Genomic DNA, 15,958 nt, shown 5'->3' with positions numbered 1-15,958 from the left:
GTGTGGTGTTTGCGGGGTTGCAGGCTAGAGGTATGGTTGTTGTTGGTTTGTGGGAACGGTGGGCTGTTGTGTGCGTGAGGGAGCAGGGGAGATGGAGGTGCTGTTGTGGTGGAGGATAAGGGGAATAGAGAAGAAGAGTGTGGTGAAGGATAAGGGGCAGCAGCTTTGGGGCTTGAAAGCTTCTTAGATTGACACCTTTGACTCGAGCCTCCAATCTCCGAGCACGATCCTACACAACCAAATAAAAACAAGGGAGAATTAGGACAAAGATAAAATAAAATAAAATGAAAGTAAACAAAGGACGAAATAAAACAAAACCACGACAAATAGAATAAAATAAATAAAATAGAAATAAATAAAATGAAATAGAAAATAAGAGACATAAAACTAAACTAATAAAAATAAAACAAAAACTATACAAGCAAATAAAGTAAAATAAAATACGAAAATAGACTAAAACTAATAAAATAAAGAAACTAAACCAAAACACTCCAAAATTACCAAAATAAACTAGAAACTTTATTAAAGAGAAAACAAGAGAATAAAAGGAAAATAAGGGAAAATAAACACGGAAAAGACTCTAAAACTACTCCTTAGGAGTGACATAAATGTCACTCATCACTTCTCCCACCCTAGTTGTTTCCCGCTAGAACCAATTACTCGCCCAGGGTGGTATGGTTTTCCCAAAGCTAAGGAGAAAGGATCGTTTTCAATGCTTGGAGTCAACTTGCCTTCAATCACTTCCGAAGTATGCTCGAGCTGTAACAACACAAAAAATTTATCGGTTCTAAGTAAGATGTACTTGACAAGAAAATATAATTAATAAGTACTAAAGTTTGCTTACAAGTGCATCTGCTACTACTTTCTTATCCGGTTGCATGACATACTTGTCGGCTTTCTTGTCGATCCCATACATAGCACACAACCAGTCAATTGCATGATTTACCAAAGTTGTGACCGTGGAATAAAGTGGTTTATCAAATGATGACATTATGGATTTGGGGTATAGACCCGCTTTGATCCACTTTGGTCTAGACTCCGCAAATGTCTTACAACCCATATGATGGCTATACAATTTCTTCACGGCATTGATTCTAGCTTGTTCGCTTTTTTCCTACACATTCATAAATATATGTTAGCATCAGTCTTTTTAAGAAACTAAAAATCAATAGCTTACTCTATTGATAAATAAAAACAAACAAGGGCGGGCCTAGCGGAAGATTTTTCCACAAACTTCTCCCAGTCCTTCACCGTTATTTGTGGATATAAATCCCACAATTTCTTATCAGGTTTCTCCTCTTCTCCATCAGCAGTCACATTTTTCTTTGGTCTTTTCCTTCTTTTTTTATGGATCCATCTCGTCCTCAAGTAACTCTTGAAGTTTTAGAATCTCTCTTGTACAAAAGCTTCAAAGACTTTTCTCTTGGCTGGCTCCTCATCAATATGGAACATACTCTGTAATTGGCGCAAACATCCACGTTAGGCAAGAAAAAAAACGCAAATCAAGGCAGCACCGCTGCAGCACCCAGGCAGCTGCCACAAGTAGGGGTGTCCGCGGTGCAGTTTGGTGCGGTTTGGATCATAAACCGCACCAAACCGCAAAAGTGTGGTTTGTAATTTTTTCAAACCGCACCAAACCGCACATTTAAAAAAAACCGCACCAAACCGCTCCGCAAAATGCGGTTTGGTGCGGTGCGGTTTGCGGTTTAACCGTATTTTATTAAAATTGTAATTATTCTTGTAAAAACAAAACTTTTATTTGATTTTATAATTATTAGTTTATAATTAAAATATTAAACTCTTTTAATTAATCTTTAATTAACTAATAGTTAATTATTAGCTCATATAATTTAGTTCTTTTATATAATATTAATGAAAATATGGTATAAAAATCATAAACCGCATTAAAGTGCGGTTTGCGGTGTAGTTTGGTCTCAATATTGTTTGAAACCGCACCAAACCGCAAACCGCGGTTTGGTCATTTTTAAAAATCGCACCGCAAATTTCAAACCGCAAAATTGCGGTTTGGTGCGGTCTAAACCGCACTCTGTACAACCCTAGCAGCAACCCAGGCAGCAGTCGAGGCAGCTGCAGCAGCCCTAGCAGCAACCCAGGCAGCTGTAGCACCCAGGCAGCAGCCTAGGCAGCTGCAGCAGCCAAGGCTGCTACCCAGGCAGCTACAACACCCTAGGCAGCAGCCCAAGCAGCTGCACCAGCCCAAGCAGCAGCGTAGGCAGCTGAACCAACCTAGGATGCTGCCCGGGTAGCTGCCGGCTGCAGCCCTCGGGTTAGCCTCGTGGGTGTTTTGGCAATTTTTTTTAATTTTTTTTCCCTAAATATAGATTAATTAATAATAATAGTATTAGTGACCTGTTTTGATATACACATCCCGTGAGCAGGTTATGCGCTAGGTTCGTAAATAATCATACTTACCATTAAATCATCCAAAAATTTTTGAAGTAACCCGTGAGGTATATCGGCCCACTCAAGTGTGATTGGTATTTTACGAGTTAGTATGCCAACTTGCCTAGAAAATTTGTCGCGCCATTGGCCAGTAGGTTGACCTAACTCATCAAACTCAAGCACCATAGGAACCCCGGGTTTCTTGAAAGCTTTTGTTGCACCCCTACTCCTTCTATTCACCGGTGTCTTTACCCCTCCTCCTCCACCGGTGGTTTTCACTTGGATTTGCGTTTGAGTTTCACAATGTGAATCAGCTACAAACTCGGAAACCACATTATCCTCAATAGGCGGGGCATTTTCAGCTATACGCTCATATTCATCAAGCTTTTGTTGGAACTCGTCATAAGCTTGGTCTTCTGCTTCCTCCATATTTGTCTCCTTATTAATATCATAAAACTCGTCATCATCTTCATTATCCATATCCTCATCAGAATGAAGGTTCTCGTATGGATCCATGATATGTACACACCTACAGTAAACAAGCAAAGCATGTTGTTAGTCATCAGTAATTTCAATCAAATTTGAGGGACCAAAAAAGTCAAACACTTACCCAACTTCTTTGGTTTCATCACAAATTCACATATAATCCTCTTAACAATTCATATATTTAGTGTATATTACATGCTTATACTTTGAAAATGCAAAAAAATAAAACACTTCCTGAAATAAACAAGGTTGTCAGAGCAAAAGATATTTAGTAAATAAAACATGCATCAATAAAAGTACCTCATTCGTGTATTCCCTCATTGTGGTCAGATCGAATATAAGTAGCATCATCGTCTACATCAGTTGCTACATCAAGTGTAGGAGCAGTGAAAGGGGGAAATCATCAAATGCATCATATTCTTCCTCGTCCTCAACCTCTCCAACCCCTAAAATTCTCCTTTTGCCAGCAAGGACGATGGACCATTTTGGATCGGACGGGTCAGTTACATAGAACACTTGCTTAGCTTGAGATGAAAGGATGAATGGTTCAAGACTATCCCGCAAGTGGCCAAGATCTACAAGAGTGAAGTCATCATTTCTCACGTTGCGCCTATTATTATTAACCCATTTACACTTGAATAGACCAACCTTGAAGTCACGGTAATCTAGTTCCCATATTTCCTGAATTCGTCCGTAGTATGATAATAGTGTGTCAATTGGTGATGTATCCTTCGCACTTGCAAACTCTCTTGATGAAGCCATAAGAGTGACACCACTATTTTGAGTCGATGAGGATTTTTGATCCCGACTCTCAGTCCAAAATGTGTACCCATTTATGTCATATCCCTCAAATGAATGAACATCTTCCTTTGGACCATAAGCTAGCCACTTTATTGTATCAGACACAGTCTCATCCAATTAACGCATCACACGATCATGGAACCACTTCACAAACATCTTATTATGTAATTGCATTAGTGCACTTTCCCCTTTTGATGGATATTCAACACGCAAACTGTCCATGTGCTTTTCTAAATATGGGTGAACCTCCGCAATATGATGAAGCACAAATAGGTGACCTTGCATGATTTGATCTCGAGTAGCCCAGATCCTTTTTGACCCGATTATGCCATGACCATCAAGTCTCCCTTCATGTCGGGAAGTGGGAAGCCCAATAGGTTCGGCAACGGCAACATACTCTGCCACGAAATTCCCAATCTCCTCGGACACAATTCCTTGTATCATACTGCCTTCCGGATAGGCTGGATTTCTTACCTTATCTTGCATTGTGATATGTCTATTTTATATAGTATTTTACCCCCATCCCTTAGTCATAATTAGTAGTGTTTTTGGCTCTTTAGGGCTACTTTTATTACTAATATGTGTTTTCTAGTGTTTTCGTAGTTTTGGTTGAGTTTTGCAGGGAATTGCACCTTTGGAGCATTTTCCCGGGATTTTTATGAAGCAACTACGAGCATTGGAGGAGCACGACCATCGTTGAAGCCCAAGGCCGGCTAGAGCCATCGAGCCGGTGATTAAGGGCTCGGTATTTGGAATACCGAGATTTGGACCGAGTATTCAAGACCCGAAGAGGAGATCCAGATTGGGCCGAAGAAATAAGCCCAATCGAAGCTCCGAGCCTCGAGGTGAAGCAAGGGCCCGATCGGGCAGCCTAGCTAGATCGGGCGCGGCAGTGAGAGGAGCAGTGCGAGAAAAAGGCGCGCCCGATCGGGCGGCCTCTAGCCCGATCGGGCGCGTGTTTTTGGAAAGGCTCTTTTGTCGAGCAATTAGTTTCTAATTAGGAGTTTTTTTTAGTTTTGTTTTAAGTACGTTTTTAGGACGATTAATTTGACTGATCATCTTCTCTCTTAGACTTTCTCTCTCTACTTAGTTTTCTCTCTCTTAATCTCTCTCTAAACTTTTGCTCTTAATTCTTTCATTAATTCCAGATTTATTTTGGTAACGATTTCTCTTCCCTTAATCTTAGTTATTTATTTTATTCCTTTCATCATGATTTATTTTATTACTTTGATTAGTTTAATTTTTAATATGTGTGAGTAGTTTAATTTCTAGGGTTTATGGGGATCGAATAAATAGTATGAAGGGGTAATTTATTGTTGTTGATTATCAATGCTAGATTAATTTCCTATTGATTGATTTAATGCTCTGTGACTAGATTAGGCCTATCTTTTATGCATGAGTTTGACAATATTGATTCAAGAATCGAGAGATGAGAATTAATGTTTAGGTCTAGTTTCAATAGGCAAGTTAATTTATAAATGGTTAAGTCAAGATTCGAGAGATGAGATTTAATACCGATAAATTAATTGTGTGATTGTAATAAGTAGCGAGAGCCCTTTACAATCTGGTTAATTGATGCATTGATGATTGAATATTATTGATTATTGGTATTGCATGATAATTTCTTATTGGATTGTTTTAATGTTTTACAATTGCGGCTTGTAAAAGTATAGCAATATTAAATTGATGAATCGAGCAGATGTTAATTTGATATTAAAGGATATTTTCAATAAGGACTTAGATCTAGTAAATTGCGAGAGCCTGTTAGATCTATGTTGATTAATAAATTGCGAGAGCCTGTTAATCATGTTATTTATGCAATGTCAATGATTGATTACTATGTTTTACCCTGGAGTATTATTTATTGGTGAACCTATGCCCTAGATCCCTTTATATATCGTTTTCTCCCTACTCTTATTCTTTGTAGTTTAGTTTCATACTTAATTATACATATTGGTTACTTAGATAATTTAGATTATAACAATTAATTAGGAATAAAAAGACTTGTTTCCCTGTGGAGATCGACCCTACTTCCCTATCTACCTTAGTTAGTGATTTAGGTAATTATTTTTTATTAGGGGATACGACTTTACCCTGTCACATTGTACCCATGTGTCGTTCAAAAGGGTAGCACCACCTCATAAAGACTGGACCGCACAACTTAATCTCACGAACCAAATGCAGAATAAAATGCACCATTATGTCAAAAAGTGACAGGGGGAAAAACATCTCAAATTTGCACAAAGTTACCACAACATTTGCCTGGAGAGCATCAAGTGTAAAGGGATCAAGAACTTTGCTGCAAATAGTATTGAAAAACCCACAAAGGCTTGTAATAACTTCTCTCACGTGCTTTGGTAAAATACCACGAATTGCAATCGGTAGGAATAATTGCATCATCATATGACAATCATGGGATTTCATACTTGTCAACTTCAATTCTTCATTTAAGGAAACAAACCTTTTCATGTTTGACGAGAACCCAGATGGAAGCTTATTGTCATACAAACAAGCTCAAAACCTTCGTTTTTCTTCCTTTGATAATGTGTAGCAAGCTGGAGGTAAATACGTCTTTTGGTTCTTACCTTTTCCATCACCTTTCTTCTTTGCAATACCCGTGGCCTTTTCCTTGCACTTCCCCTTACGGTTTTGACCACCATCTTCGGTTCCCTTTTCCTTTATCTTTTCCATCCCTACCTTAGCTTGAACCCACAACTCCGGATGAACACCCCACGCTTGCAAATCTAATTGCGCACTCTTTCCATCCTTTGTTTTTCCAGGAATGTTCATATTTGTCCCAATAATTGCATCACAAACATTCTTCTCTATATGCATCACATCGAGACAATGTCTAACATCATGTTCTTTCCAGTACTCAAGATTCCAAAAGATTGATTCCTTTTTAAAGAGAGCATGTGGGTCAATTGGTTTCGTTGTTTTACCAAAAACACATGGTATACCCTTCACACTAGCATAAACCTCCTTTCAACTCAATGGCCTAGGCGCAACCCCCTCCTCAACTTTCCCATCGAAGGCCTTTTTCTGCTTACGATACGGGTGATCGCGCCTAAGAAATCTTCGGGTCCTTACGTACACATCTTTGCCATAGTGCTCAAGGTACACGTTCGGTGTGTCATCAATACAAATGGGACATGCTTTATGCCCTTTGTTCTTATACCTGGACAAATTTCCATATATGCGGGAAAATCATTGATGGTCCACATAAGGGTAGCACGCAAAAGAAACATCATATTCTTATGGGCATCATAAACGGTAACACCTTCGTCCCACATCTTTCTCAAATCATCAATAAGGGGCTCAAGGTAAACATCAATTTCGTTTCCAGGTTGCCTTGGCCCCGTTATCAAAAGTGAAAGCATTATGTATTTCCGTTTCATACACAACCACGGAGGCAAGTTGTAAATCACTAAAAGTACCGGCCATGTGCTATGTTTGGTACTAAGAGTGCCAAATGCATTCATACCGTCTGTGCACAACCCAAGCCTTAAATTTCTGACTTCACCACCAAATGCCCTAAACTTCATATCGATGTTCTTCCATTGTGGAGAGTCAGCAGGATGCTTCAAAAAACCATTTTTCTTTCTTCCCTCAGCATGACATCTCAGGTTCTTAGCTTCTTTTTGTATTGAAAATAGACGCTTTAACCTTGGAATAATAGGAAGATACCACAACACCTTGGCAGGAGGTCCTTTCAAACCAGCATTGCAGCTTGATCGCTTGTAACGTGACTTACCGCAACGTGGACACTCCTCCAACTCTACATATTCATTTCGATACAGAACACAATCATTAGGACATGCATGTATCTTATTATACTCCAAACCAAATGGACACATTAGTTTCTTACCATAATAATAGTAATTAAGAAGTTCATTCCCATCTGGCAACATATCACAGAATGCAGTCAACAAAGAAGTGAAACTAGTGTCACTCCAATTATGCTTAGCTTAATGTTAAATAGTGTAAGCACGACTGAGAGTTTTGTGTATTGTTTGGACCCAAGATACAAAGGCTTTTTGGTAGCCTCTGATAATGACTCAAATACATCAGATCGGTCACCAAATTCACCTTCAACATCACGCATCATCTCATCCAAGTGATCACCACCACCATCCTCGGTATCATCCCCTTCACCACCATCATCACTCCCATTTTCTTCTTCAACATGAATCTCGACACTTTCAACACGCGTCTCATTGCCAACAACATTCTCCCTATACGATCCCTTTTCACCATGCCAAACCCAAACATGATATTGAGGCATAAACCCATGACATTGTACATGAGCCATGATGGTATCAACACTATTGACCCTTGTGACATTATTACAATTGACACAAAGACAATAAAGGTAATTGACACCCGTTCTGAGCTCATACTGTGAAGCACTCTTGCAAAACTCTTGAACCCCATTAAAAAATTCCAATGTATCACGTCTACCATACATCCAACCGCGATCCATTGACGCTTTAAATTGTCTTTAAACATACCAACACATTTCAAACAATGTATAAATGTAACATATATTATGTCAATCAAAGTACATAGCATATATATATATATATATATATATATATATATATATATATATATATATATATATATATATATATATATATATATATATATATATATATATATATATATATATATATATATATATATATATAAAATGAATGCTCCCAAAAGGTCCTTATCACTCCAACCTAACCCATCCTTGAACGTCTAATCTCACTAGTGAATGTATGTCAACTTTTCAATTTTAAGGAAAATTCGGCAGCATTTCCCCCCAGATTTCCAAGTACACAATGTAGGTAATAACTTACCTACATATGTACCCAGAGAACATGGTGAGAAAATGAGAAGCTCAGATATTCCTTAAAATCGAAAAAGAGACATACATTCACTACCTAAGTGAGATTAAACGTTCAAGAACAGTCCCAACTGGGGACTATTCAAGACTTTCTCCTATTGAGAAAGACTCGAACGGGGTATATAGGCAAATGATGATGCAATCATTCAATAATTTGCATTTATTTGACATTCAACAATAAGCAAGTTCATTCATTTAAATAGTGCTAATAATTAAATTAACATAGATACAATCAAACTAAGTTTACTTATATATATAAAAATCCATTATATTCATACATTGCAATTTACTAACCACATTTAACAAACTAAAATGTTAACTAATATATATTCTATTCATAAATTTCATTTTAAAGCTAGTCAAATTCAAACAAAATATATATATATATATATATATATATATATATATATATATATATATATATAGAATCAGGATCACGTGAGAACCAAGTCCTATAATAGGAACTACGAACTCATCTGGACCGTTGATCACTCTCAATTCAACGGCCGAAATCTAACCCGCCTCATTAAGGGCATTTTTCGTAATTTTGATCATTGAATGACCTTCGTTCTAACTTTCTTTCTCTTCCTCTTACTTTCTCTCTCTACGTTCTTATTTTCTCTCTCTACCTTCGACTTTGTAAATGCGGTTCGACATCGCTCTTCGATTTCATTGATTTTCTTCTTTGATTTTGCAACTTCTTCGTTGTTTTTCTGCGATTTTCCCTTTTTTTTTATGTGATTCTAACATTCTTGAGAGGTAATTTCAGATTTTTTTTTTGTCTTGTGTATGTTTTTTTATTGATTCATCTTATAATAATTAGGGTTTTTGCTTAGTCTTTGTTCGATTTCGTTGTCGATTTTTATATTGTTATTGCTTTTGGTTGTTTTCTATTGTTATTTTTTTCGATATTGTTTTTGTTTCTATTTTATATATAATTAGGGTTTTTGATTTTATTTTGATTTTGTAACAAGTTTTTTTTTTGTGATTTTGATTGCGAAAATTAGGGTTTTTCGTATTATTTGTTTGTGTATTTGTGATTTTGATTTTTATTCTAGGGATTCTTTAATTAATCTTTGCAATTTTGGTTGCTCAATTTAGGTTTTTGTTTTACAATTTGATTTAGATTCTACAATGAGATAATCGATGGGTGGTGTCGCGGGAGTTTTGAGGTTGCTGTTCGTTGACAGTGGTAGACTGGTAGGATATGATACAAGTAGATTAGTTCTATTGTAATTGTATTGGAATTATAGTGTAGAAGTGTTTGTGGATCAGGGGTTTCAGATACAAGCGTTGATAATTCTGTTGTATAGTTTTCCAGTTGGGGGAGTATAACTAGAGCTGATTTGTTATTTTCTTTTCTTCGGAAACTTGTTATCGATCAATCAATCAATATAATTGATTTGGTTTCTTACATTTCGAGTAATTTAAGGACCTGCAGGCAGCGACAGCAAATTGTAGTACTAATCATTGGATCAAGGGATCAATGTATAAGGGAAATGTAAATGGCAATCAGGTGGTAATAAAAAAGATGGATGGAGATGTCAGCAAAGAGATTAATGTACTAAACAAGATCAACCATTTAAATCTCATCAGATTGTAGGGGGTTTGCTTTTTGGATGGAATTGGTACTAAGTCTATGATATGCAGGTAACAGACCTTTGTGATTGGATATACCAAGACAGCCCCGATAAGAAAACCTTGAGTTAGGGACAAAGAATGCAGGTGGCTTGTGATGTCGCCACATGACTGAACTACCTAAATAGATATACAATCCCACCATATGTTCACATAGACATACAGAACAGCAATGTTCTTCTGAACTAGTTTCTATAATTGATTGGTTAGTATAATTGTGATTAATTTGCTTCCTTTTTATGATGATAAATATTTTGATTTTTTAATTCATTATGCCTGATGAGTAGTAGCTATCTTTGGAAGGTTAGAGATTGAATATGCAACAGAGCAAGGTTCAGGTTACTTGTGGCACGTAGATTGGGTGTGAAGCGAATACGGTTTGAAGGAGATGCATTTTTTGTGATTAATATTTTCTTATTTAGTTTTGAGTATATTATATTTACTTTTGTTTTATAAAAAAAACTAAAAACTATTGATTGTGTTAACGAATTATTCTTACTCTATAATAGCCTATTAGCTCAATAGGTAGAGCATTGTGCAAGTGCACAAAAGATGTGGGTTCGAATCCCACGTAGGTTTATGTGTGTAATCTCAAGATTAGAATTCCTAATGTTTTATTATATTTCTTTTATTTTTTTGTTTACTTTTGATATAGTTTTATTTACTTTTAATTTGAAAACCTCTACGTCATATCAAACTCAATATATTTGTTTCTTATAATCTGACTCGCCTTGTAAGGATATGAAAGTCAATGACTCGGAGTTTTTGTGCTATAACAATGTTCCCATAGCCATTTCTCATTTCAAGATATTTATTATTCATATACTTTAGAGCTAATTTGATTTACTTCAATGATACCTTGGTTTACTTTTTAGCATTATTTATTTACTTTACTAACTTTAGAGATATGATTTACTTTTGACATATATTATTATTATTATTATTATTTTTAGATTATCTTCTTACTTTTGAGAGATTTTGATTTACGTTTGAGGTGTTTTGAATAACTTTAGAGTGTTTTGTAATTACTTTTTAAGATAATCTATATAGGAATCGAACCTACACCTCTATGCGTCCACATAGTGCTCTACCACATGAGCTAATAGGCAGTGGCGGATCCAGAAATCATAAGCAGCGGGGTCACTGTAAAAATTATCTACTATTCAAGCAAATTTTATAACTATTAAAAATTAAAAATTCCACAAAAAAAATTATAAGTCATATAAAATCCTTGAAAAAAAGTCATGTAAAGTACAATACATAAATAATTCTAAGGTAGTTGCCCTCGACGAGGTTTCATATTTTGAAAGTGGTACATAACAGTTTCATTGGAAATAGTCTCACAAATATCCCTTTCAATGTATGCCACCAAACAATCATTCAAAAATTGATCACCCATCTTATTACGCAATTCGGACTTCACATATTTCATGGCAGAAAAGGCTCTTTCCACACTTGCAGTCGCAACTGGTAAAAACAATGCTAGCTTTATGAGAATATGTACCGATGGATATATCACATATTTCCCTGTTTCAACCATCACTTTACAAAGATCACCAATTCCAACAAGACCTTGAAACTCATCACGTTGTCGCACATCAATGATAAAGTTTCTCAACTCAGAAGAAAGTCCCCTAATATCATTTGAATCAAAATCATAGGGATATAGTTCTGCCATTCTTACCAATTTCACCACATCAAAATTATGGAATGAGTTCTTAGGACACAAGCAAGCCACACAACGGAGCAACTCCGTATTGATTTCATTGAAACGATTGTTAAGCTCTTGAAGTTGTAAATCAATAGTAGCATAAAACACCTCTACACGATAGTGATGTTCATAAGTGATTTTTGGAGCATTTCTCTTTGGTCTTCCTGGAGTCATATAAAAATCATTCATGTTAGGAACATCAATATCATGACCATAACAAAACTGATTTACCTTTTCTAACAAATCCTCAAACTCATCATCTCTCATCAATTGGAGGCGTTGCTTGGATGCTCCGACCAAATCCATTGCATTGATAATATCTTGATCCTCCCTTTGCAATGCTAATGATAACTCATTTGTGATACCCAAAATATCAAACATGAGGTGCAGTATGAATGCAAAATCAAATGAGCGTAATGAAACCATAAGACCACGTGCATTCTTTCTATGTCCCGAAAAAGAAGCATCACTATAAATGAAATCCAATACATCAATCACATCTGGGTACAACTCAATCAAATTCAACAATGATTTATAATGAGATCCCCACCTTGTTTCCCCCGGTCTTTTTAGACCAAGTTCTTGGTTTAACCCCTTTCCAGTTTCAATCTCACCATTATTTATTTGCTCTGCAACTCTCATGGCACGTTTTTCTCGAAGAATATCTTGCCTCTTACAAGAAGATCCAACAACATTGAGTATATCAGAAACGACATCAAAGAACCAAATTACATCAACATGATTCTTAGAAGTTCCTACAAGTGTTAATTGTAACTGATGGGCAAAACAATGAACATAATAAGCTGACTTATTTTCATTCAAAACCAATGTTTTAAGTCCACCAAATTCACCACGCATATTACTTGCCCCATCATAACCCTGTCCTCGTACACTTGTCATACTTAACCCATTTTCTAACAATAAAGATTCAATGGCAGATTTGAGAGATATGGCACAAGTATTAGGAACATGCATAAGTCCAAGAAAGCGTTCCACAACCAAACCCGACTTATTAACAAAACGCAACACAACATCCAATTGCTCTTTGACAGAAACATCACTAGATTCATCAACTAGTATGCCAAACAAATCACCTCCAAGTTCTTCAATAATAGCTTTAGTTGTTTCTTTAGCACATGCATGCACAATATCTTTTTGAATACTAGGAGCAGTCATTTGTAGATTTTTGGGAGCATTGTTTAACACAACTTTATCAATTTCACCATTCAAAACAGCAGCAACTTTTACAAGTTCAATGAAATTTCCCCGATTACTTGACTCATCAGATTCATCATGACCACGAAATGCCAATCCCATCCGCAACAAATATCTAACACATACAATAGATGTATTTAAACGATTCTTATAATCATTTTTCATTTGAGGTGTTTGCAATGGATTGAATGCTGTTTCAATGGAAGCATGGACATTTTTCAGATTTAAATATTTTTCAACAGCATTACTGTGTGAGCTTTCAATATCACCAACATGCAAATCTAACCTATCCTTTTTATTCCAAGATGAAAATCCATCAACAACAAAAGCATCACCCCCACCTTTATACCCCTCAGGTTTGAACAAGTAGCAAGGCAAACAAAACAATGCATCTTTTTTAATGCTATATTCTAACCAATTGCTATAATCATCATACCAACTAGAGTTAAATCTTCTCAACTTATTGCCAATCAATTTTTGGGGAAAGATATGAGTGCGAGGTTGGATAGGACCAATGGTAATATATTTTTGTCTTACCGCCTCTTGGAATTTAGAAGGATAGTCTGAAATTCGTGTTCTTTCTCCCGGATCAATTGGAAGATTTTCTAAATCAACTTGCTCATCACAATTAGGAACGGGTTTAGACGATTTTGGGGTACTCCCACTTGTACCTTCATCCGCTCTAGCCTTTTTCCTTATTACAAATTTGTCCATAACTGAAAAAAAAAAATGAAATATACATATATTAATTAGAGTCTAGACAATAACAGTAAAAAAAAATCTTGTCACTTTCGAACATTCAAGAAGGTATATTAACATGTTGTATAGGTTAATACTTAAAAGGTATAAATAATAAATCTAATCTAACTATTAACAAATATTAATAATTTGATACTTAAATAATTCATATAAACTAAAATTAAAATTAAAGAACATAAAAAATTAAAAACCAAAAAAAAAAAAAAAAATTTACCGTCAGACTCGCATGCAGGTCGCAGCCGCACAGCCAAAGCGTGAATATTGTCTATTGATTGTATTCTTCTTGGATGATTGGATTAAAAAAAAAAAAATAGGTTTTGCTTTTGAAGGTTTGACTTTTGATTGTTGGGTGAATTTAAAAAGTGTAGTTTTATAATGATATTAACAAGAAAGAGAGTAAAGAAGTGGAAGAACAAAGAAACAAACTGTAGAAAAAGTCTACATTCACTTACAAAAATAATAAAGAAAAATAAAAATAAAATAGGATAGTCATAATAGGAAGTCTTGGAAACGTAAATTAGGGATATAAAATTTATCTTTATTTTTTTTTTTACCTTTTTTTTTCTAAGAATATGGAAAGTCTCTTAAAAGTGGTCAAATAGGGGTCACTTTTTAGCTATAAGTGGGGTCATCTTTGTATATATAATATTTTTTTTTCTGTACTAACTTTTTTATTTATAGAAATTTTTTTCACCAAGTGGGGTCCAGTGCCCCCCCTTATTTCCACATACATCCGCCACTGCTAATAGGTTTACTTTAAAGTCCTTTTTATTCACTTTTTATTCTTTTTTATTTACTCTTAGAGACAACATATGTGTGAATAGCACAAGAGTGAGAAGCAGTTGCCTCATTTCCCCTACTTACAATGAAATACTATGTAATGGTACTTTGGAAGAGTCGATTTATATTGTTGCTATATACTGTTTTTGAATTTTGATTTTTTTAAAGGTAATTTTATTTAATTTAGACATAATTTGCTCTACTTTTGATAACTTTAGATATATTTCCATGACAACAATATCAAACTGCAGGACAGCTCTGCCTTCTGATCCAAATTATGTGCCATAGAAAATACTTGCTCACTCACTAGAATACAGTCCAAATCCCAAAGGTAAAAATATTTAAAGCATGCCTGCTCACACACTAGAAGACAATCCAAATGTATTTACATTAAAGCATAACAAGCAATATAGATTGTAGACCATGCATATTATTGATTTTTCATCAATTTTGTGCCAATCTAATGAGCATGTTCATGTACAAGTCAATCCAATAAGGCAGATCTTGACAGTTTTTAGGTGAATGTTTACAAGTCTACTCTTGATGAAGTTTCAGTTATACAACCTGATTCTCATGCTCTTTCAATTGCTGCTCAAATTAGCAAGGTAGATAAGGCTTGCCTTTTGATAGCATGCAGAGGAAAATTGCACAAGTATGATGTTTAATGCCAAATTGTTCTTATCCAACTACAAAGTAGATAGTCAGACCTCAGACCGGCACAGATGCTCATCTCCTATGGAACAAAACCCGTGACTGAATTTTTAGACAATTGAAGCTGCTGTAACAACAGTACAACACTAGCTTCCCCAATTCATCATTGTTAGCTGATAAATCAAGCACAACCAATGCCGAACAATGATGTTTGATATTATTATCTATTTTCTTCAATGATATTTTGATTAACTTAACATTATATATTTACTTTAGAGTAATTATGATTTACTTTTGACTTTTGAGGTAATTTGAATAACTTTATGGTATGTTTGGATTCTAGAATTTCATTTGAAATTCCGGAATTGGGACAATTATAGTGTTTGGATGTCCAAGAATTTCAAATGAGGAATTTGCCCAAATTATACAATTACCAAGTAATAACCCATGAAGGTAAGGATTTCAAATGACAAGATAAACCATGTCATTTGAAATACTCAAATTCAATAATTCAAATGATGCATTTGAAATGAAATCTATCTTCCCAAACACAACCTTATAGTGTTTTATATTACTTTTTAAGATAACCTATGTAGGATTTGAACCTACACCTCTATGCA

The 15,958-nt window shown here is 35.3% G+C and overlaps 1 protein-coding gene across 1 annotated transcript; it reads right to left on the bottom strand.

Moving 5' to 3' along the window:
* Nucleotides 1-11,572: 11,572 nt before the first annotated feature.
* On the bottom strand, nucleotides 11,573-13,862 carry LOC145632767 (uncharacterized). Its single transcript, XM_081685105.1, has 4 exons — nucleotides 12,548-13,862; nucleotides 12,146-12,274; nucleotides 11,907-12,007; nucleotides 11,573-11,689 (listed from the first exon to the last, which is right to left on the bottom strand). The coding sequence occupies exons 1-4, from the start codon at nucleotides 13,860-13,862 to the stop codon at nucleotides 11,651-11,653; spliced, it is 1,584 nt and encodes a 527-aa protein (XP_081541231.1). The 3' UTR covers nucleotides 11,573-11,650.
* Between the last annotated feature and the right edge of the window lie 2,096 nt (nucleotides 13,863-15,958).

Source organism: Chenopodium album, chromosome 5 (assembly GCF_948465745.1).
Source record: "Chenopodium album chromosome 5, dcCheAlbu1.1, whole genome shotgun sequence".
NCBI lineage: Eukaryota > Viridiplantae > Streptophyta > Magnoliopsida > Caryophyllales > Amaranthaceae > Chenopodium > Chenopodium album.
This window is presented reverse-complemented; position numbering and strand designations above follow the sequence as displayed.

Coding starts and splice junctions, on each gene's coding strand:
- LOC145632767 (XM_081685105.1), bottom strand. CDS start 13,862: ATGGACAAATTTGTAATAAGGAAAAAGGCTAGAGCGGATGAAGGTACA. Junction 12,275..12,547: donor TGCAGAGCAAATAAATAATG/GTGAGATTGAAA, acceptor AGTTATCATTAG/CATTGCAAAGGGAGGATCAA. Junction 11,690..11,906: donor ATTTTGATGTGGTGAAATTG/GTAAGAATGGCA, acceptor TGTTTTTACCAG/TTGCGACTGCAAGTGTGGAA.